At 37.7% G+C, this 22974-nt stretch overlaps 1 protein-coding gene across 18 annotated transcripts in view; it reads right to left on the reverse strand.

Moving 5' to 3' along the window:
• Positions 1–22230, reverse strand: part of LOC147163971 (neurexin-1a-like) — a 231865-nt gene extending 209635 nt beyond the window's left edge. For 8 of the 18 annotated variants that reach the window (XM_086092248.1, XM_086092243.1, XM_086092258.1 and 5 more), the window contains exons 1-5: positions 22040–22230; positions 18061–19304; positions 3422–3439; positions 1528–1557; positions 611–658 (exon numbers count right to left, since the gene is read on the reverse strand). In XM_086092248.1, the coding sequence (XP_085948374.1) occupies positions 611–658; positions 1528–1557; positions 3422–3439; positions 18061–18772 (808 nt within the window). In that variant the 5' untranslated portion in view covers positions 18773–19304; positions 22040–22230. Of the gene's footprint in view, positions 1–610; positions 659–997; positions 1010–1527; positions 1558–3421; positions 3440–18060; positions 19305–22039 lie in introns of all 18 variants that reach the window. The other 10 variants (XM_086092257.1, XM_086092251.1, XM_086092256.1 and 7 more) reach the window with 5 other exon arrangements.
• Positions 22231–22974: the final 744 nt, after the last annotated feature.

Here is a 22974-nt window from a genome sequence, read left to right on the forward strand (position 1 = left end):
AATTTGGGCGGGATTTAAAAAAAATATATTTTAATAAAAAGGGTTCTTTGAATGTGCATAGGAAACTGGTGGGGTTCAGTACCTCCAACAATATTCAGAACCACTGAATTAGAGGTTCCATTGTTTTGTTATTTTTGTATTCTAAATTCAATTAATGTGGCATTATGGTGCATCTGGATAAAAAGTCACTCAAAAATAATGAGTTGGCAACATACTTCAGTGTGCACAGCCTTGAGCAGACATTAGGTCAAATACAGGAATGATACTTACCTTAGAAAATGTCAATTTTAAAATTACATCTTTGGTGTTTGTGTATCTTTTTAACACACTCAGATTGTTATATTAGCAGACTAGCTGAAAACATTGACAATTAAATATGTACAGTAAGACGTAGACCTTACCTGCTCAGATGCAAGATGTATGTAACATTACACAAAGTGTGGTGTTTGCAAAAGTAATAAACTACAGCAAGCAAAAGGCAAATGGAACAATGGCACGTCAAAGCATCACAATTATGTATCTCCTACTTGAGTATGTGTAATGCCAAATTATGAAACCACAACTTGCTATATTGTGCTTGGTTTACCACAAAAAAGGAATAAGGCTTTACCTTGAATGCTGAGTAGGGACCTTAGAAGCCAAGTTTCCCCTCTCTGCCCTGAGGAGGAAAGTCAAACAGTAAAGATCAGATGTCCACTTACCCCACAGGGAGAAGAGGTGAGGATCACAGCCAGGATGGGAGGCCCACAACACTATGATCACTCCTCACACAAACCAAACCCCGTTATTCGAACCTCGGACAACAGCACTATGTTCTTTTGCCTGTCGTTGTCATCTTCCCATGCAGCAAGCAGGCGGCAGAGTGCACGTGTGAAGCAAAGGCTGCACCTACCTTGAAGACGGCTATTTAAAAGTGCCGCTGACCTCAATTACATTATTGGGTATGTAAATGCTATCACGTACTGAATGAAAAACACAGAGTGGAGTGGGGAAGTACCTTTAGTTTTACCTATGAGTTTTGATGAGATGGTCCATAGTTGAAAGCAAGGTCCAGTCACAAAAAAAGGAGAACAAAAGGAGAGGAGGAGACACCAATAAGCGCAATGTTGGTTAAGGAAATGAAAAACAGAAAGAGGTTGGATGCTTGTATGTGAAAATAGAGATGAAATGGTGACAAATGGAATGAAAAATGGAGACAGAGATGGTTGCGCGGAGTTAAAATGGCTGAAACCACTACACTGCAGTGATTACAATGCATGCATTAGATTTTGAAAATGCCACATCCATCTAAAATTTGTAGTAAACACTCTAAGAGGAGAATGTACCAGGGAGGGAGTCGAAAAGACAATTCAGCTCATAAAAGGGGTCATATACCCTGGAGAATTAACACCAACGAGGTCATTCTAATAAAGGACCACATTAAAAGTGGCACGTTTTGTGCTGGCATCAAACACACACATTTCAGAAGACAATGACAGCATTAGGGACAATGGAGGGAAGGCAGGAAAGACGGAACAGAGCTCATACCTTGGTCGCCCATCATCAGGTGTGCCAGACCTTAAAAAGGAAAACAAGAGCACAGTCAGCAGAGAACAAGGGATCATGGGAAGTTGTGTCGAAATAAAAACGGACACAAAGGCATCTCTTTTCACAGTAGATGTCTGTGTTACTGGAAGTGATGGGAAAAGGAAGAGTCGGAGGGAGAGGAATAGGAGGGTGTGCACGTACAGGGTCAAGCCTGATGAGCATTCACAGTTGGAATGCGTCATTGGCTACTTACTCATTCAGACATCTTCATTCATGTTTCATCATATCCCAGATTTAAAATGCACATATTCTCATCCAGAGTGAAGAGGTCCCCTACCATGACTTTAAATGAGTCATCCATGCATCATATGGACACAAAATCAATTTGAATGTGAAGAATAGAATAACTATGATCAATCTGGTCACACAAGCACAAATATTGCCACGTTTCAAATACAATGGCCGCCACTATAGGTACCAAATAAAACATGGTATTATTAATGTTAATGAAATTATACTGTATTTGGATATAAATGACATTTAACTAATAAATAATAGTGTTTGGTTGAAATAATATATATATATTATAGTACGTGAGGTAAACCTAGACTTCAAAACCAAATAAAATAAGGACAGAACTAATCCGAATGTGTATTGTTTCCAGGAAAATTAGCATGAATGCAAACAACATTGTGGAGTGGTCCCTGTCAATTGATCGGAAGGTGCCTAAAACATCGTCTCAACATAAGATCATATTTAATACTGTACAAGGGAATCAATATCCAGATTTGAATTACTCAGGGACTGGCTCGGTTTGTTTCCTGAGGAGAAAAGGGGTTTGCTTTGGTCTACTCTAAGTGGACGACCTTGCAAATAAGAGTTTTTATTCACGTGGAGGCCACTTTTTGCAGAAATATAGTCATGAAAAAATGCTTGTGTCCAGATATTAGCCATTTGTTTTCCCCGTAAGCACCAGTGTTTTTGTGAAAGACAAACAAAAGAGAATTTCCTCATAAAATCTGTAAGAAATTCTTCAATCCACCTCAAATCAAGTTGTTTGGCTTTGCAACCTCTGCACATAACGATAGTGAATTTAATAGCATTTTAAAGTCATGTAAAAATGTAAAAGGATAAAACTGAGTATCCAGTCTTTCAGTTCTCACTTATACCTCTAGTACTTTTGATATACAAATTTAATTTAACACAATGACAAGAAAATTGTGAGCAAAGACCTTCCTTTTGTAGCATATGATGTTTTGTCGATGTGTCAAACCGCAGCACTATAGCGCCAACTACAGCAGAGGAAGTTTTATTCAGATTGTATTTGCCTTAAGTATCGGTGGCTGGTATTGGCAGCCTCCACGGGCACCAATACCTTAAAATAAGGCTGGTATCGGCACGATACAGATACCTGGCATAGGTACTACTAATAGAAATAACTTTATTTATTAAAAAAATAAAAAATAAACAACAGATTTGACCTGTTGGTTGTGCTTTATAATCATTAAATGAAATTATATGTTAATCATTTGCAATTTGTTTTTCTCTCTTCGCCATTGATATTTATATGGTAGCACATTGGGGAGTCAGACAGTTGTGTATATGAAATATGGCAGACTTAACTTGTGAACTCACGTCAAGGGCCTGTACTGCAACGATTATAAAGTAGAAATGAACCATCACGGTTTGGAATCAAACTTTACAAAAAAATACCATCTTAGAAACCTTAGTGGAGGCACTGATCACAACCTGATCATCCACTTACCATTTCAACAACACCGATACAGCAGTTGCCCGCATCAAAACATTTGCTAACATTCTTGTGAGTGTCCTTCACTATTTGCAAATTTGCACACCCGCTTTAGCAGGAGCTGAAAGCTTTTATTATACCCACCTTCGGTATATTTATCTTCTGGAAGCACGGGCAGGCAAAGAGAAAGAAAGGAAGACATTCATTAAGCAGCATGCAGACTGGGACTGGCCGTTGCATGATAGCATGCAAGGCATAGTAAAATCACATGCAAGTGACCTAAATTTCTTATTTTGCACATCTTTCCCATCCTTATTTATACACGACAAGGTTGAACACTAGTGGTGCCATCCCTTATTAGTTCATCTGATGTAAAAGTAATACATTGTCTGAAACATTTTAGAGGCTAATAAAACATCCAGCAACACTGTTAAATGACTTTATAAAAAAGGCTATGAGGCATAATGCTTAGGGGCTATAAAGCACATCTTAAGACTTACTCATTGTGTTATGTGGGGCACTTTAATTCATTTATTTAAGCATGAAAGACTTCAAATTGTATTTAATTCACGGCACTAAAGATATATATTTTTTTCCAAATAAAAAGCTACCCTTGTAATGAAATGCATTGCAGAAAAAAGCAAAGAAGACCCTTAATAAATATATTTGTGATAAATTAATCCAACGTGTCAGAACAGGCAATTGTGAACATGTGCCATTTTTGGGGTGAGTGAAAAAAAATCATGTGGCACACTAATGAAGGTGTCTACGGAAAGAATATCTTATAATATGCATGCTTAATAAAAAAAAATGCAGCTGGATGCATGCAAAATGAGATGTTTAAGACCCCGTAGACCGCCTATAAAAAAGCAAAACAGTCAGTCATTACGTGGTTTCTCCAATGTTGATTCTTGCCTTAAATACATCTTTTTTAGATACAGTCATTATATGGGTTTATTTTCTAATGAAACACTTAAATTATAAATTCAGTAACACATGCAGTGTCGATTTAATGCTAATTAAAATAAATCAGTCCAGTTATAAACAATGGGGAAACACAGCAAAGACCAATTTAAACGACAAAAACAAATTCCTACCTCTTTAAAATGCTTTGTTGCCCAAATTCAAACGATCATTTGAGCCAAAAACTTACCATTGTCACTGGTTCACCCCTCAGACACCATGCACAAAAACATTTACATCAAAGCTTTGTGAACAAATTGCAAAACAACGGAGCACCCGACTGTTTCAGTTGGCCAGTTTGTCTATGCCTCATTAAAATAAAATAAAAAAGTGCACTTTTTTCTTTGCAAATATATTTTACAAGCACAAATGCAACTTTGTGGAAATGCTTAATTTCAAGTTCAACTGATTGGTCATCTGAACATTTGTTCACAAAGCTTGATGAAGAAAAGACTTACTGAAAAAGCATCCAAGCAAAGCATGACGATGAAACTTGTAAAGCGAACATACGATGATGTAAAACACTGCAAAGACCGACAAAGACATGAACAATGATGCCTTCATTTCACTATATTTGAAAGGCTGGACATTACAGTAGTGATGTATATACAAATGGGTTTCACATTTTTAAAAAGATAATAGGAGTAGTGTGGGTTATTGTAATGTGTGTGTAAACTTTTTTTCTGAATTTAGCAATTTTATTTTGTAAAATTACAGCACTAATGTAGACATTTTTTTTTTTTTTTTAGTTAACACAAAACTTTTCTCACAATAATATGTTGCATGCGTCCTCGATAGTCTAAACACAGCCTTCTGGTTAATATTGCATTTGTGGAATATGAGTTTAGCAACAAAATCCAATCGTTTTGATCCCATTTGCCTGAAAATGGCATCACAGTTGTTCAGGGCTCAGGTAACGACCAATCATGGCTCAGCTTCAGAAAACACATGAGCCGTGACTGGTCGCCCTAAACAACTTGATGTCACTTTGGGCTCGTTCGGAAATGAGCTCCGAGAACGCACTGGTTCAATGCAACCATTTTGTCGTTCGGAAATCCAGAGTGCACCAAAAATGGCGTGCCGGTGCGTGTACTAAGCGCTCCGACTGGGGACACGGTGCACCAGATGCGAGTGTTGTGGCCTGACGGGGAATATAAACGTTATCATTCACCATTCGCGTACCGTGTATATTTCTCAAGTTGGTAAGTTACGAACTTTTTTCCGGAAGTTTGGGCTTTAGTGGCGCTAGGTCTGGGGTTTGCTGAATGCGGTAGTTGTTAGGCTGATAAACGTTGACGTTGACTACCTTTGTGGGCTAGGGAGTTGATTAGTACTGAGTCATACCTTTAAACGGTAATACATACGATTTAACACACTGTTGCGTTTGAAAATTACTGGAAAATAACGTTATCTGTCTCAGTGTAGTGCACAGACTTTAGTGTATTTCCGAACGCGTCTTTTAAATCAACAGAAATTGGCAAAATGGTTGCTTTCTAAGATGGACAAATATGAGTGGCTTTTGCTATCTAACTCCACAAACACAATCTTAATCCCAGTGCCTTGTTTACTCTTGTGAGGTTGCATAGAACTTCACTTTATGACATAAGTCTTGTTTGCTTATTTTTGTTTAAAAATATTGATGCAAACTAAAATCGCATTAGTGATCAATAAAAGCTAAAAATGTGTGAAATAATGTTATAAAAATCGAATCCCTATGATCTTTAGATGCCACCGATATAATGTCATTGTGCTACATTCTAAAGCAGTATCACCATTAAAATAAGACAACTCTCTCACAATCTCTCTCTCTCTCACACACACACACTCTACACACTTTCTTTCACAAATGTACCCAGCTGGTTACATTCTAATCCAGAGACATAAATCCATTTAATCCCCTTGTCAAAGTGATCCTAGCGCCATTGTGCCGGTAACACTACACCAAAATGCACTCTGCTGTCTATCACACACAATCTGCATCTTGCACCGCTGATCATTTTCCAAGCGAAACTTGTAAAGTGCGTACAATAATTACATTGGAAAGTCAAGGTGCCGCTTTAACTGAAAGAAACATCTGGCATGTAATGACAGAAAACAAATTGAGGAAGGTTATATAAATTGTTTGTTTGTTCTGCCCCATTTGTTTTGACAATAAATAAATAAAACATTCAAACGTATTGGGGCACATTGCATTTATTGTAAATTTACAGGGAATGAAAATGGATGACTATTTCGCTGCAACTATAACAGCTTTCACTCATGTTGCAAGAAGAGGATGTGTATCAAGGGGGAAATGAGTTTAGTGTTTTTAAGACTTTAGATAATATTGTCTTTGTCTTTCAGTTTGCACACCCTCTGAAGCCACAGTAATACCTGGGATCACTAAAGTCATTTTCCTAATACGATGATGACACGTTCTGCTTTCAAATGAGCCTGCGTAAGAACTTAACTGCACCCTGAAGGCTTGTTGTCCATACTTGGAAAATAGCAACAACAACAATTGATTTTATGTACTATTATTTGTGTAAAACACAGTGAAATAGGAATCAGAATGGAAGGCTGTGATGTCACAAATACAGTATATTGTGGCAACTGTAATTTGTTTATTTATTGAATGTGTGCTTTGTTTTGCAGCATGTTTCTTTTAGTTTGCACTGTTTGTCTTTCTTGCCTTACTTGCTCTGGTAGTTTTACTTTCAAACTTTGTTTACGTCTTGCCTTTTATATCCACACACCTACTTTATGTTGAGTTGAGATTGTCTTTGTTAACCATGGTGCATTGCGAGTGTGGTTTCTTCCCTGCTGTGTTGGATGAACAACTCTCTGCTGTGTAGGGTTCTGCTGAGCACTTTCATAAATGGGTCCCAAACCACCGTGCCGCGGACCAGTACCACTAGTATTGATCATCAGTGTCTGAAAGAAGTTTAATTTTGAAATTCTTGCGTATCCGCCTGTGCCTCCGTCAAAACGCTCTTCAAAACTACTTGATACAGAAAAAAGGAAAACAAATCCCACAAGGTAGCAAAACTGAGTTTAAAAAAAAATACTGTTTGGAGAGCTTTTTCAATAAAGGGAACAAGCCAAACAATGAAGCAGAAGAAGAGCCTAAAATGTTCAAGAAAAGGCATTACATACATTCACAGATATAAAGTTAGTATTAATCCCAATGTTTTGGTTATGTCAGTCATTGGTTATCAATGTGTTAATAAACAATCCCTGGTAGTAATTGAGTATCTATATGATGTATTAATGTTATGTTACTATGGACATTTCGAGTTATTTAAGTAGAAAATGTCATGTAAAATAGAAAAAAATAATAATAATCAAAATAAAAGGTAAACATTAAAAAATAGGGGAAAAAACTTCTTACAGTAACTTATTATTTAAGTACAAGTTTGTTTTAGTTAGTTTTTTTGTTTTTTTATGTGTTAACAGGCTTTCTGCTTCAGATGCATGAAGAATCACGAAAAACCTCAATAGAGCTGCTTGGTTATTTGCAGCTTTTTCCTATCTTGCCTTGTATATAATCAAATCATTGTATTCCAAATGTAGACTTAATTTTTACTTCCTGGATCTCGTTCTTCAGCAAGTCTACTTCTTCTTTTAAGTTAATGTTTTAATGCACTGCGGTGTCTAAAAAAGCAGAGCAATACCGACAATCGTGAGTGAGTTCAACATCGCTGGGAAATCTGTGGTAGCTTAAAAAGCCATTTTAAAATGACTGTGTGAACAATGAAAGATAGCAATAATCATGGTACTGTTTGTGTTGGGTTTGGAGAGAAAGAATCGATCTTGTTTAAGCTTCATCCTTGGCTGTTTACTCAAGACAATAAATACAATATCATAGTGTAACCTTATTATCCAAAACGGATTTCAGGTCATGGCGTTAGGTGCAAAAGTGCAATTAAATGAATAATAGAGTTCAATGCCTTCTCCTAGTTGCTACAATGCCCAATCAGGAAATGATAACATTCATTGAATAATTTCATGAAACTATGTTAAATCATGTTAAATATTATGATATCCGAGTTTAATATCTAAATAGCCTCAAACTGAAGCAGTTTTGTCATGCTGCTATTATGAAAAAAAAAAAAAGTAGGTCAGTTAGAACAAAACCTAAAATTGAAACACTGAAAGATGAATGGCTAAAAAAATTATTTCATTACTGTAATACGCAGTTAATCATGACAGAGAGAAGCTTGACGTAAATGTGCCCGTTTGGTTCAGTTGGCTCGATGATGAGCAAATGAAGGCAGAGATAGGAAAGCATAATTTCTGCATGCAGAATACAATCTGAGAAATAGCCAAACTATCGTATTGATCAAGTTATACAATTGTATATCAGACCTACATAAATTCAACTTAACTTCAATTAACAGGAACTAACTTTGTGTAGTTTTCTACATAGTGTTAACATTATAGGCTATTTATGTGATTGGCATTATTCCTGTGTAGCGCATGGTGTATCTCTGCGTTGAGGGCGAGTTGAATCCGATGTTGGTATTTTCACAGTTGAGTGCAGGCCGGCGGACCTGCAAGAATAGGCGCTGCACCACAGTGGGAGTGGTCACAGCCGACGTCAAACACGACACCAATCACCAATCAAAGTAGCTTCTTTCATTCTCTACGAGTCACACACTAGAGTGTCACTATAGTGAAAACACATTGGCGCCAAGTAGTGAGCGCCTTGAGACCCCCTGCCCCCATAGCTATGCTATACCAAGTAGGATGATTTATTTATTATTATTATTTATTTAATGCAATTATTCAGAAGGTTTGATGCCCGCCGTTCACATATATGAATGAAATAGATGTGCTATGTGTGTTAGATGCGCTGTCTACGCTGGCCAGGTTAAATGTGGTCTGAGCTGGCGTACTCCTATTTTGTCGCTAAAAACGTTTCACAATTTGTCATGTTGGTCTACATACAAAACCTAACTAAAGTAGACTAAACTGAAAACTGGGAAAGTAGTTCCTGAAAGTTAACTTATCAGATGATTTCCTTGTTTCCTATTTTTATGCAGTAAGGTATCTCTTTTAGCTACATGCAAATGATAAGAAGGTTGTTTGTAATTCAGAATGCATTCATTGTGTGGTCTTACATAAACAACAACAGGGAAGATTAGGAATGATGGATTGATCTAATATAAACCCAGATGGAACAAGGACTCATGTTTGAATTATTACGAAATACAAATCAGACATATGTCCTTGGCATATGAGAATGTAAAATAGCACAAGGCAACAAAGCCAATGGAAAAAATTGAAAAACATATTTGAATAAATGGAGCACGAAGGTCCAAAACATATAAATAGAACAAATGCGAGCCTTCAAACAAAGGTCAAAATCTGTTGTCAAATTACAATTTGTCCCAAAATCAAGAGTAATGAGTTTTAGTGAGGCCTCATCTTTAAGCACTGGTGCCTTAATGCATCTTCTGACCTGACCGTAGTTGGTGGTATTATAATAGCTCATTGTCTCCTACATTATTGTAAGCAATGGGAAGAGTGGAAAGAAATGGACGGAATAGGTAATGTGACATGATCTGCTGCTGGAAATGGAAAAGTACTATGACTACATGGCGGACAATGATTCAATTGTATATATATATATATATACACACAAACCCAATTGTATTGGTCTGCTTTAGAAATGGCTTCTTCTTTGTTCTGTAGAGTTTCATCTGGCAACGGCGGCTGGCACGGTGGATTGTGTTCAGCATTCCTGTTTGCGGTGCAGTGCCGTTTAAGGGCCCGAAGATCATGGGCATCCAGTATGATTTTTCGGCCTTGACCCTTACACACAGAGATTGTTCCAGATTCTCTGAATCTTTGGATGATGTTATGCACTGTAGATGATGATTACTTCAACCTTTTTGCAATTTTTCGCTGGTAAACACCTTTCTGATATTTCTCCACTATTTTTCTGCGCAACATTGGAGGAATTGGTGATTCTCTACCCATCTTCGCTTCTGAGAGACACTGCCACTCCGAGAAGCTCTTTTTGTACTCCAGTCAAGTTGCCAACGGACCTCATTAGTGGTAACTGGTCTTTCAGCTGTTTTTTTTATAAGTGCAATTTACTTTTCCAGCCTCTTATAGCTACCTGTCCCAACTTTTTTTTTAGATTTGTTGGGACCATGACATTTACAATCAACATATGTTCCCCTTAAAATTATACATTTTCTCAGTTTAAATTTTTGACCTGTCATCTATGTTCTATTCTGAACAAAATATTGAAATTTGGCACTTCCACATAATTGCATTCAGTTTTTATTCACAATTTGTATAGTGTCCCAACTTTTGGGGAATTGGGTTTGTGTATATATATATTTGCGTGATATGCAGCTTGGACTGTATGTTCTGAGCAGATGGCGTGACAATAGTCCAGCGCCGCGCTGACAATAGTCCACCGGTGATCTTCTCAGAGAGGCAGACCAAACAGATCGAGGGGGATTTCCGAGAGCAGATGTGCTGAAGGACCTTGTCATTCTTTCACATCTTGTGGTTTAGAATGATCCAACAGGATAATGAGAGCAGTTTATACTCTAGTTATTATAACCTTAATCCCAGGATTGCCCAAATCTAGGATAGAGCTAGAGGCAAGAGACACTTCTTCTTCTGATGCAATAATGGTAATACACTCCCCTGGTGGGAGACTTAAGAAATCAATGTTCAAACTTGTCAGATGTTATATAACAGATCTGGCAACTTTTTGTGTAAGTGATATACGCCATTTGTCACCAAGAATCTTTCTTTGTGAAATGTGCTTAGAAGTAGCTTAAAGAAACCAAAGTCGTGATTTTTATTTCTAACGCGTAACAAATCCCATCTGAAATGCGGCTCTTCTGCTAAAATAATTTAAAGGTAAAATGAAATAAAAAGCACAGAGAGCGTTTAATATAGATTAGCTGTTAGTACTGTTATCATTAAGATACATTCCTCCAGTATACAAAGATACAAAGAGGCAAAACATGAAACAGATTTGACTTAAGCGCTGTTAAAATCAAATTGCTGATTGTAATACTCAACGAGCACTAATTCAATGTAAAATAAGCTAAGCTGCAAAATCTCGCACAAGTGTGACACAAAACCCACACTACAACGGACTATGGGGATTGTGCCTCTCCGTCTTACAATTTGACAACCTCAAAGAACTTCAGGGGGAATATGGAATAAATGATGATTCATGTTTTAACATCAATATGTTTGCACATTGCAATTATGATTATACATTATGAAATTCCACAATCCAGATGGTTGCAGCAAGCAGAGGCTACTGGTTATTGATTTGTCTACAGGACAATAACATGTCATCCACTATTGTCATTCATTTTTAAAATAATATCTGAACATTTTGCTAATGTGGAATACTTCCTTACTTTTTTTGCATTTTTAAATGTATAAATGATCCCTAATTATGTAAACCTAAAATGACTCATCAAGACATACAAGTGGAGGCGTAATTTGTTTTGCGGTGTTTCTCTTTCTTATGGCACGTCCACTGTATAACGCATAATTCAACTAATTAAATATTCACATAATGTTATGCTGTAAGAGCCTCAATAAGAAACCGTGTAGTTTAGATATGTATATCAGGTGTTTGTGGGCTCTGTACCAAAAAGGAAGCAAAGAAGAAAAAGGCAGAATTGTCAAACATTGTCTAAACACCCTTTGAAAGTCACTAGCAATTGAATTTAAACTAGGTAGGAATCCCGCAGGAAATACCTCTAATCTTTTGATCCCAATATCTGTCTTTAGACTCTGAGGCAGTAACGTACTATTAATCTGCTTTTGTCCAAGTGGAGCCACATTTCGGCTTCTAGAAAATGACACCTTCCCAGATATGGATTGCGCTCAAAGCAGTGATCGACGCGCGTTGTAAGAAGCACTCATTGAAATGAAAAATGCAACTTCCTGTAAGATTTGAGCACTTCTATTTGTGAAGCTGAGTGTGAAGGATTGCATGAGTCACTACTGAAGAATATGGTACGCCAACTTACTGGAGAGACCGGCACTTTGGTGCCGAGGTCAGTTGACAGGGTTAGTAGCACTTCTGGGACTAGGTTAGGTTGCTGTTAATAAGTACTGGTACATTTCCACCAAGCCATACAGCTCAGTTTGCCATTGGACGGCTTGGACCAGGGAAGCACTAAGCTTGTGTTTCTGATGCTTAGGCAGGATGTTGAGAGCTGGGTCAGCTATGTAAATACTGTGTCATTTTTTTTAGGGTTCCGTACCATTTGGCATGATTTGTTTTTTCTCTCTATGGGGTGAGATAAAAGTATTTTTAAAAAATATATATACACTGCATATTTGTATGTACACAGTATTGTATGCATGTTAGCCTCACTCAAAATAGGACAAGGTAGGTTCAAATTGATACGGAAATTCATAACTGAGCTTTCGTATCATCACATACAGAACAAAGTCTTCTTTCATTTCATCCATCTGATTCCTAGTTTTTTGTAACTGTATTTTTTTCCTTTCCTTTTTGGACCCAATTACTCTCTTTGCTCTACAGTGGTGACTTAAGATACAAATTTAATTTGTCTTGTGACTTGTATCTCAAGTTATTTTTCACAATTGAAATGAACTGACTTGCCAATTCGGCAATTTTTTTTAACTTTGTGACTCAAGAATATTGAAATTTTGAAACATAAAATAATAATATAATTAAATAGACAGTAAACAATTTAACCATTTGTGCTTCATGATTAATTCATTGTGGCTCCTTCTGGTGTGTGCAACTTTTTCGCGACTACAAGTAACCCAAAATTAACTAATATTAATTGTTTTTGCAGAGGATAAAGAATGTATGTCTATGACTATTGTTTTTTTATTCAGCCTTCATAAATTGATGCACCATTTCAAATGTGTTTGTATGAGAACAATATAAGAAAGATGCCTGTAAAGCTGAGTCATGTTTTGATCATTTTGTTCATTTGTTGTATTTTACAGGAGAAGAATTGTGTTCAAGGATCAAAGAAATGTATTATAACCGTTTTTGAAGAGAAGATATTCTATTTGATTATCTTACATATATATTCCATGATTTTAGTCAAGTAAATATCTGTTACAAGGTTTGTAGAAAAGAGTAAAAGTAGATCGGGAAAACTGTATGATCAATGTCACCTCACTTTAGGGCTGGGTGATATGGCCCAAAATTCATATCACGGTATAAACTGCCTCCCTTTGCGGTAACGGTATAATATATCATGGTATAGAATTAAGTGTTGTTGTTTTTTATATAAATAATTTGCTTACTGGTTTACATAGTCCTTTATAGAAGCTAAATTGATTAGAAAAACAATGAAATAATAAATTTACTTTGGATTACAATATTTATTGTGCAAATATCAAATCAAAATCAAAAGTCAGCACTCTGGTGCAAAATAGTGCAAACAAAAAATATTGTTGATATTTCACTTGAAGATCACAAGGGCATGCACAAGTGGCCATTGTAACAGCACAAGTCGAGGTTTTATATAACACAAAGAGACTGAAATTGTTGCAATTAGTGATGGAAAATGAAGCTTCATGAACCACTTGTGATTATTTTTTTACTCTTATTTTACGCTGAGCGCGAGCCGTGCACGACGCCGGGACGCGGATACGATGACATCATCACTATGCGTCATATAATTACATCATCAACATGCGCTAGCGCGGTGAGACGGTGGAGTCAAAATCTCTACCTTCGGCAAAATGTATACCTTAGCCTATATTGAATATACCGTTTACATCGCCCGGCCCTGCTCAACTGCCGTACTAATATGGCATCACCCAACAACATAAACATCTACTGAGAGAACAGTTGGAAAAATAGGTGCCATTGACCTTAAATGCTACAAATTCAACAATCACACTAATTGGCTCCCTGCTCCAGCCGCACAAGTGAGGCAACGGCAACATGAAAACACTGCACAATGTAGCCCAGCAGCACTGCAATAACAGCCACAGACAGACAGTCGAGCTCATGAGGCAAGGAAGTGCACTGAGTGACTATTGTGAAAATATATAGCTCCAACTCCAGCCCCAGTGCACAAGTTGATTGATGGCATTTCCTTTATTGGAAGTAAAGGTTGGTTGAGACTGTGAAATATGACCTGGTCACTGCACACATATGTATGCTTTTACTGTTCAAGGCAGCCTCGACTGGCTCCAACATAAGTCAAACCCTGCCTATGAATCAGATAATGGACCAAATAAAGTGCTGCATCTTCTTAGTGGAGCTCTCTCATTTATTTATTTATTTATTTACGTATTTATTTACCAGGGCTGATTTATGCTGAGCTAATGTGCAATGAAATGGACAACATCATTTCATCTTATCATGATGAAAATATGGCAATGCATCTATGTTATTTCTCTAATGAGAAACGGGAGCACAGATTCTGCGGGACTAAGCGATGGCTATACAACAATGCATTTAAATAATTGTTCTAACCGATCAAAGGGATTTGTGCAGGCGTAGTCATGCAATGTGCACACTTGTGATTGAGCAGGGGAGAGATGACAGTTGTTGTAGCGCAGCCAGTAATCCTTTAATCTGATCAAAGTAATACAGCAGCTTTGAAATGATTTAATGGACAGGTAATGTCTAAATTTCAAGGTATTTTAAGGTTGAATCCGTGCGCTTGCATTAGCTGAGATGAGATGTAGATGGAGGACAACTTTTGTTTGCTTCGCTGACATATTTGGATCTGCCGAGTAAAAATATATTTTCTTTCAATTTGGTTGCTGAATCTAATTCTGATTGACATAATTGTAAGTCGCTATTATTCAATATTTGGTTCAAAACGCCTGCCCGCGTCTCAATGTTAAATGAGTGCTGTGAATTTGAATGCACATCCTATTTTTTTTGCATCTCTTTTCAGCAGTTGGCTGGTGATAAAGCAAACGGAAATTAATGTTTTGTAACCATACTGTATAGGAGAAAATATGCCAGAGAATTCTGAATTGGTCATAACAAATGTCAAATTTGTTGAATGCATTCAATAACCTGCATTATTTTGTACAATGTCAGCCTGGGGGAATCTTGGAGAATTGTACGTTTTGCAGTGTTGTGGCTGGATAAGAAGAAAAACAAACACAGATATATTTTCTGTATTATATGATTCGAAAAATAAATGTATCCATACTTTATTTGTTAAACATATTATTTTCCATTTTATGCACAATCTACTTTTTAATTAATCATATGCAAACAGTTGGGTTATGGAATTCTTGCCGACCCATCGAATGTGACAAATACCAAATAAATACGTTGTTGGCTGCTTATTTGAGCATCACAGCCCACCTAATTTCCATAATAACCACCCTACACCGAGTTTCTTTGCACATGACTTGGCAGGTATCGCTGGGTGAAGCCACAGCAGGACAACACTGTCGGAAAGTCAAAATCAAAAGGTAAGCAGAGCTGCATTAAGATGAGAATGCTTGGGTAAATTGAAAAGCGTAATTTGGTGGCTTGAAGGTATATATTACTGATTCGGTTTATAATGTTAGAGAAATAAAAAGATAAAATCAAACAAAATATTTGGTATATTACGCAATGATTATTGATTTGTGTTTTCCAGTTTTGCTACTTTATTACAGTTTATTGATTTATCAGGCTGTGTATTGGTCAATCTGAATTTCGATTTCAATTTTGTCTCTAAAATAGTCTTAAGTAACGTTTTATATATCACCCCTAAATTATGTGCAAATGCATCCCAATGCAAAAAAATTATTTATAGTACGAAACTACTACCAGAAAAAAATATGATCATATATAATTAATCAATTATATAACCATGCCATTGCCTTGACTTGAAACGTACATAATCTACAGCCCCGTGAATTCATGATGCCATTTAGTAAGGTTCACAAATGTTGTTGAAGTCAAACATGCAGACTTCATTTTAATGAGTTGTATATGCATCACTAACTATTGGCAATCCAGTGAGAGCAACTTGGGCTGCAGCTACAGGTCAATCAAATGTGACCTAATGAGCTTATTGTTAACAAAACATGACATGCTCCAATGGGCCTACAGGAAAGTTAACCTCCAAACATTAAATATAGCTAATGGGAAAATATGTTGAGAATATAAAGCCCTGAAAAGTACCAGGAGAATTGAGGGCCTCGTACGATCCGTGCACGCCGCAAAACAACGTTAAGTTATCATCAGAGCAATCGGATTGGATGTTACAGGCCATGACATCATGCATCATTGCTTTCTCTATCCAAAAGCTCTCCTTTGATGGTCATGCAAGTCTATTGGATGGAGAAATGAATGTCCATTCTGAACACAATAATGTGTGTTGATATTATTTTTACGAATGAATTTGTTGAATTCATGTTAGTTTTGTAAATGCTTATATTTAAAAGCAAAAGTGCTCTTGGTTGTTTGACAACGTAACCCGCACACTCCATTATGAATGAGTAGTGTTACCAAACTAATAGGTCAGGGTCCATATAGACAGGAATCTGTGTCTTATTTTTTCCTGAGTTGGGTTCCATTGAGAAATGATGTTGCTATTGGTGACAAAAGGTGTCGTAGCCAAAACAATGGTGCGGTATGGGACAATATTTGGATTCTTACTCGAGTTATTGTAGACAAACCATTGACAATATCATGACTAGGAATGGGAAAATATCCATACCAGGTGATACTTGCCCATGTTTTAATGGGGAAGTAAACTCAAAAATGTTCTTTAGAATATTATGTTCTATGCAGTCTGCTAGTCTAAACACTGTATTCAGATTCATATTGCATTTGTAGAATATGAGTTAAGCATCAAAGTCCACCCATTTTTATCGATCTCAGGGAGCGGCCATTTTGCCATCTGCTGTCGACTGAAAATGACATCACAGTTGTACCGGGGAAACGACCGTTCAACTGTGATGTCATTTTCAGTCGACTGCAAGTGGCAAAATGGCCGCCCTCTGAGAAAGATAAAAACGGGTGGATTTTGCTGATGAACTCATATTCCAAAAACACAATAACAATCAGAATGCTGTGTTTAAACTACTAGGGGCTCATACAACATATTGTAAAGAAATGCTTTGGCTTTATTGCCTCGTTAAGGTATCGGTACTTGTGGCCATTTTACAATTTAGAATTAATGGCATACACATGTCTGACAGATGGCCACTACGGTGCAATTTCTGTAGGAATGTGTACAGAAATAGTAAACGATTTTGCCATTAATTTCATGGAATTTTAAGGAAAATGCTATATAGGGATATACAGTATAGGTCTTTGTCTGAAATTATTTATCATTGATTCTTTTGGAAATTTTACAAAAGTAGTAGTGGTGCGTATTGGTATCGGTATTGCTGTCTACTCAAATTGGTATCAAACATCTCTAATCATGACAATCTTGCCCCATCATTTTGTCTAATTTTACGCACCTTACACTATTGTATTTATGAAGAAAATAAAAGTATTTAAGACTACTACTCCATCAGGCTTGTGGTTTTTGCATCTGAGGCAAGCCACTGGAGGGTTCATTTCATAGGTCAACCGATCCCGGCAGACCTGTAGGTTAGGAATGGAAGAAGACCTTTGGGGATGGAGAGCGCCAGCATGTTTTCCTAATGAGGCCTAGCAGGAGATCCGCTCATTCCAAACAACAGCAGATCAATGGCACACGTCCCATTACAGGAACAAACAAATGGCCTTCACTAAGTAGAAAAAGGGATTGTTTCACTTCTCAAAGTATGTTAATCCTGGAGGGAGTTTGAATTTTCAAAAATCACTCCGTGTCTAGAGTGGGGCTTTTGACAGAAGACGTTTCGTAAAGTCAAAACGGATGCAGATGTTTTCTTACCTTCGCTGCAGTCCGTTCCTTGGAATCCCGTCTGAGAGCAGTCACAGGTTGGTATGTTGTCGATTAAACTGCACACTCCACCATTTAAGCACATGTTAGCGGCACCGCACAGGTCCTTCACGACCCCTTCACTGTCCACCATGACAGATGCCGTGTTGTTGACCTTTATGTCCGTTATCCAACCGGTGAATGGCGGCTGATCCCTGATGGCGGCGGACGTGAGTCGCAACGCCACCGATCGCAACTCCGGCGGGATCCCGCCCACAAACAAATGGCTGAAAACGGTCATATCCCGTCTTTTGGACTTCACTTCCACCCATTTGATCTCATCGTCCACCATCAGGGTTGTGTTCTTAAAGTTTCTCCTTAAGGTGACGGCGTGCCATTGGCTGTCGTTGACCGCCATGTCGGACATCACCGTGGCGGGCTCGGCACAGAAGATGGAAAAACGAAGGCTGAGTTTCCCGTTGAGTAAGAGGAGTTCCAAAAAGTCGCAAAATCCCTCGTCGTCAAAGTAAACCAGCAGCCCGTGGGAGCTCTTTGTTTTCATGTTGAAGCTCATTTCACTTTCGCAGCACGCGTTCCAAACTGGGAAGCGAGCCCACTGTCCCTGTGCACCTGTAAACTCCAGACAAGTGCCAACTTCGACATAGCCACAAATGAGCAGCCCGACCCAAATCAAATGGGCACTGTGATGCTTTTGTACAACCATTGTGGGAACACTAATCTATGTGGATTGCTGAATGTATTTATAGGACCTTTCGATTAAGTCATAAGTACATTGAGCTGACTGTGACAGAGAAGAGGCAGGCAATTAAAGGTCTCATTGTACAACAAACAAATCGAAGCACCAATATTTGATTTTTAACAGTTAGCACTTATTTCATGGGACAAAAAATATTAACACTGCCGGGGTTGTTTGTGCCAAAATAATCTGGTCTGTTTCAAGGTCCTCTCTGCCATGGCGCTGGGAAGTAAACTAACAGTGCTTCAAACACCCAAATTGTTTGTGATCATGGAAGAGCTCCTCCTGATGCCAGTTAGAGAATGCACGCTTTCACACGGGTTGAGATTGCAGCCTTAATCTTCATGTTCATGCCAACGTGGTTTTGGCTGGTAACTGCGAGGCTTGCTGTGGGCTTTTCACCCCGCATCCTCTCTAACAAAGTGAAAATAAGCCATATGGAGACACGCTGGCTGATGAGCTCGTCAAAGGAGGCAGTCTGTCCGTCCAAGCGAGTTCTCTGCAAAGGAAACAAAATGTCAATACAGCAGCAGTATTTTACCTTAACTATGTCGACAATTGCCTGTACCTTTAAATAATGCACAATTAGAGAAACAATACGTTTTCTATATGAGAAACAGGTATTGGTTGACAGACAGGTGATAGGAATCATTGAACCAGAAATGGAACTCAAAGCAGTAAATGTCTTTGTCCTGGCTGCTCAGTACAAGTAAATCGAGCCACATTCCAAGCAAGCCATAGCATTCATCACTGTGAACTAGGGATAAAACGATTAATTATCGGCCATGGATATTCAGCATTTTGCTGAATATCGGCATCTACCCCCCCCCCCCCCTAAAATCCTGATGGTCAATAATAGATCAATTTAAACTGTATTAACTTGAGGGAAATACTGTGTTTATTTAAATTGTCTGTTAACTTTATGAGATATTTAAAAAATATAAAAATAAATTAAAACTAAGATAAATGAATATGTAACATTTCAAATAATTTGAAATGGTTTAAAAAATGTATAGAAAACAATAGGAGGCTATTTACTTGTTTAGCATTTTAAGAGCTCCCTGAACTTTTTGTTAAAATTTTAAAACAAAAGCTGTCTATTGATTAAAAAAAAGAATAATAAAATAGTCAACAAAATTTGAAAAGTTGCTCAATAAAAATATGCTTACAGACATTAAAATAAAGTTAAGATTTGGAGTTTGTATTTTTTTAAACATGATGCCAATGTCTTCCCTTGGACATCAGCTCCAAATATTGGTTATTGGCCTCATTGACTACTAAGGATCAGTATCGGTCCTGAAAAAAACATATCTCTACTGTGAATGTCACATATTCCCCCAAACATTTTCACTATTCATATGCTGCTTATCAACCAATTTGACGTAATAGAGATGAACGAGATAATAAAGAAATCCGCCGATAATAATAGACTTGCCACGCTGGTCAATCTGCTGTGGTTGTGGCTCAAGTTGTGCCCAACTCCTCAGCCCCTCCCCTCTCCTATGGTAGTGTTGCATATTTGTGATGTCATAATGAGTGTGACCACATGTTCACAGAAAATGCGTCACGGTGACATGGCAGTGCGTCTCCCCAAAATGTAACCCTCACAGTTTTTTGTTGCATTTTTAAAACATGACTGATTTGTTTTGGCAAACTCAAAATGAGTTAGTGGTTGTCTTTGAAGCAGAGATATCAATAAAATTCAATCGACTTCAGCACTTTCTAAATTATTGGTTTATTGGTATCGGTTGAAAATAGCATTATCGTGCATCCCTAGTACATAGTGTGGAGAACATTAAAAATAACAATATGTCAAGTCAACTGGCCTCCACTGCCATCTTGTATTACACAGTGGTTCACTTATTTTTTTACTATTGTATGAAAGTTAATGTTTAACTGCTGTTAATGAAGGTTTTATGATAACAGTTTGAGCCTTAAACAGAGTCATTCAAATTGAAGTAATTTTTCTTTCATGTATGGTGCCTGACCAGTCCAAGGTGTACCACACGCCTTATCCAAAATCTTAAACCCCGACTCATTGCAACCCTAGTGATGACGAGCAAATATAGATGGATGGATTAACAATTGAACAGACTACTAACACAAACAAACTACCTGTGACTGTGGGATTCAGTCTTAAAGAATAAAATGTATATCTCGACTCAATTACTTTTGAGTGACTCTGGAATACTGGGAATTTTCTGCAAGGCAAGAAAAAACAAAAAACAAAAATACAGGAACGATGTCACGGTATCCCCTCCCAGCACTTACTAAGCATCCAATCACCTCTTCCTTAAATCATCCCTTAACAACTCACTGCCGCTAGGGGGCATTTTTACATGGTAATTTTTAGATTGCTAGAGTTTGCTGTGATGTATTAACCCAGCAGTCCTCGATGCGCTGCTCTCTTACTCATCGTTCACACGTATGATGCAGAAAATACAATAGAACAAAAAATATAATTGCAAAAAAACAACAACAACAACAACAATTAGTAGACTTTTCTTTAATAGATTCACTTTATGATAATCAAAAAATAATAATTTATCATGTGGCCAAATTCTCACTGAAAATGTTTACTTCTGCATCACTCTAAAAGCAACCCTTTTTAGACATAGCGAATGGCGTTTGGAATACAACAAAAAAAAGGTATACTTGAAGAAAAAGTGCGCCAATGGCTCGCTTTTGTGTAAAGAAATGCGCGCACTTTGTATTTGCACCAATTTGCTACTTGTAAGATGAAACCGCTTAGCGTATCTCAAGAGTCTTATGCACCCACATTCACGGCAACGTGGAGTAAAAAGCGTCATAATACGTTGTGTTTTTGAAAACGGTGTTAACAAGTAAACAGTTCATTCCGATGCTCATCATGCGCGTTTTTTTTTCTCTTTGCCAGAGCGACGACACACTGAGCATCTCATACCTTTACATCTTGCAGCAGATGACGAGGCTAAGGAGTATTATTTTAAATATACATTTATTTATTTTTGAAATTTGACGCAGGTGTGGAGGGCGTGGGGCAAGAGGGGAATCAAATGTTGCGCTATTATCATCTTCCTTTGCCTTCCGGCGTACACTTGTACCGGACCTAAATAGTTAGCGCAAAAGGAACATGGGGGACGGAGACTACACCTCTAAAACACGTTGGCCATCTCACATCCATCAGATATGTGCTGAAAATACGCGCGAGGACACTTTCACACTTAAGTCTAGTTAAATTGAGGTGGCATTTACCTTCAACGTGCTTCCTTTCAGTGTGTCATCAGCTTGAAAAAAAAAACACGTACAAAAATTGAAATTAAAAACAACAATGGGGGAAAACAATGAGGTTTCAGCTTTAGAGCAAAAGAGTGAGAATCCAGTTTTAGTGGAGGTGGAGAGGTGCAGCGTGCTTTCCCGGTTGAGCTCATTCGCGGACTGCGAGCTGCCACAGACACAGCGATGCACGTGACTCCCTCGTGCAGGGGAGGGGCTGCATGCAGCACCTTGGACAGCGCCTCGGTGTCCACACACAAACAAGACTATTGAGATACTAACTTCTTATTTCAAAACCTGCACTGCTGAATTACAGTGCAAACACACCTTTCCCAAGGAGACATTTTAACACTCTTCCGAACACTTTAGCTGCTGGGATGGATGGAGATAAATAGATAGATAGATAGATGGATGGATGGATGGATGGATGGATGGATGGATAGATAGATAGATAGATAGATAGATAGATAGATAGATAGATAGATAGATAGATAGATAGATAGATAGATAGATAGATAGATAGATAGATAGATAGATAGATAGATAGATAGATAGATAGATAGATAGATAGATAGATAGATAGATAGATAGATAGATAGATAGATAGATAGATAGATAGATAGATAGATAATATGTCAAGCTATAACTCTCTTGAGGAGCACATATCTCTGCTGACTTTATGCGAAAGGTAGACTACACCCTGGACTGGTCACCAGTCAGTATCATGCAGGGCACATATTGAGGCAGACAACTATTCACACTCAGCAGAAGTTACGCGTCCTGAACGGAAGCCAAGTGAGTGAATCACTATTCTGTGAGGACTGTCATAGTGAGAATAGTAAGAAATGGCAAGAACCTAGACAAACTTGAAAGGGGCAGGGTTGGCAGAAATGACAGCACATACTATAAGTGGA

This window comes from Leptonotus elevatus, chromosome 13 (genome assembly GCF_054856555.1).
Source record: "Leptonotus elevatus isolate MCC_2025b chromosome 13, RoL_Lele_1.0, whole genome shotgun sequence".
In the NCBI taxonomy this organism is placed as follows: Eukaryota; Metazoa; Chordata; class Actinopteri; order Syngnathiformes; family Syngnathidae; genus Leptonotus; species Leptonotus elevatus.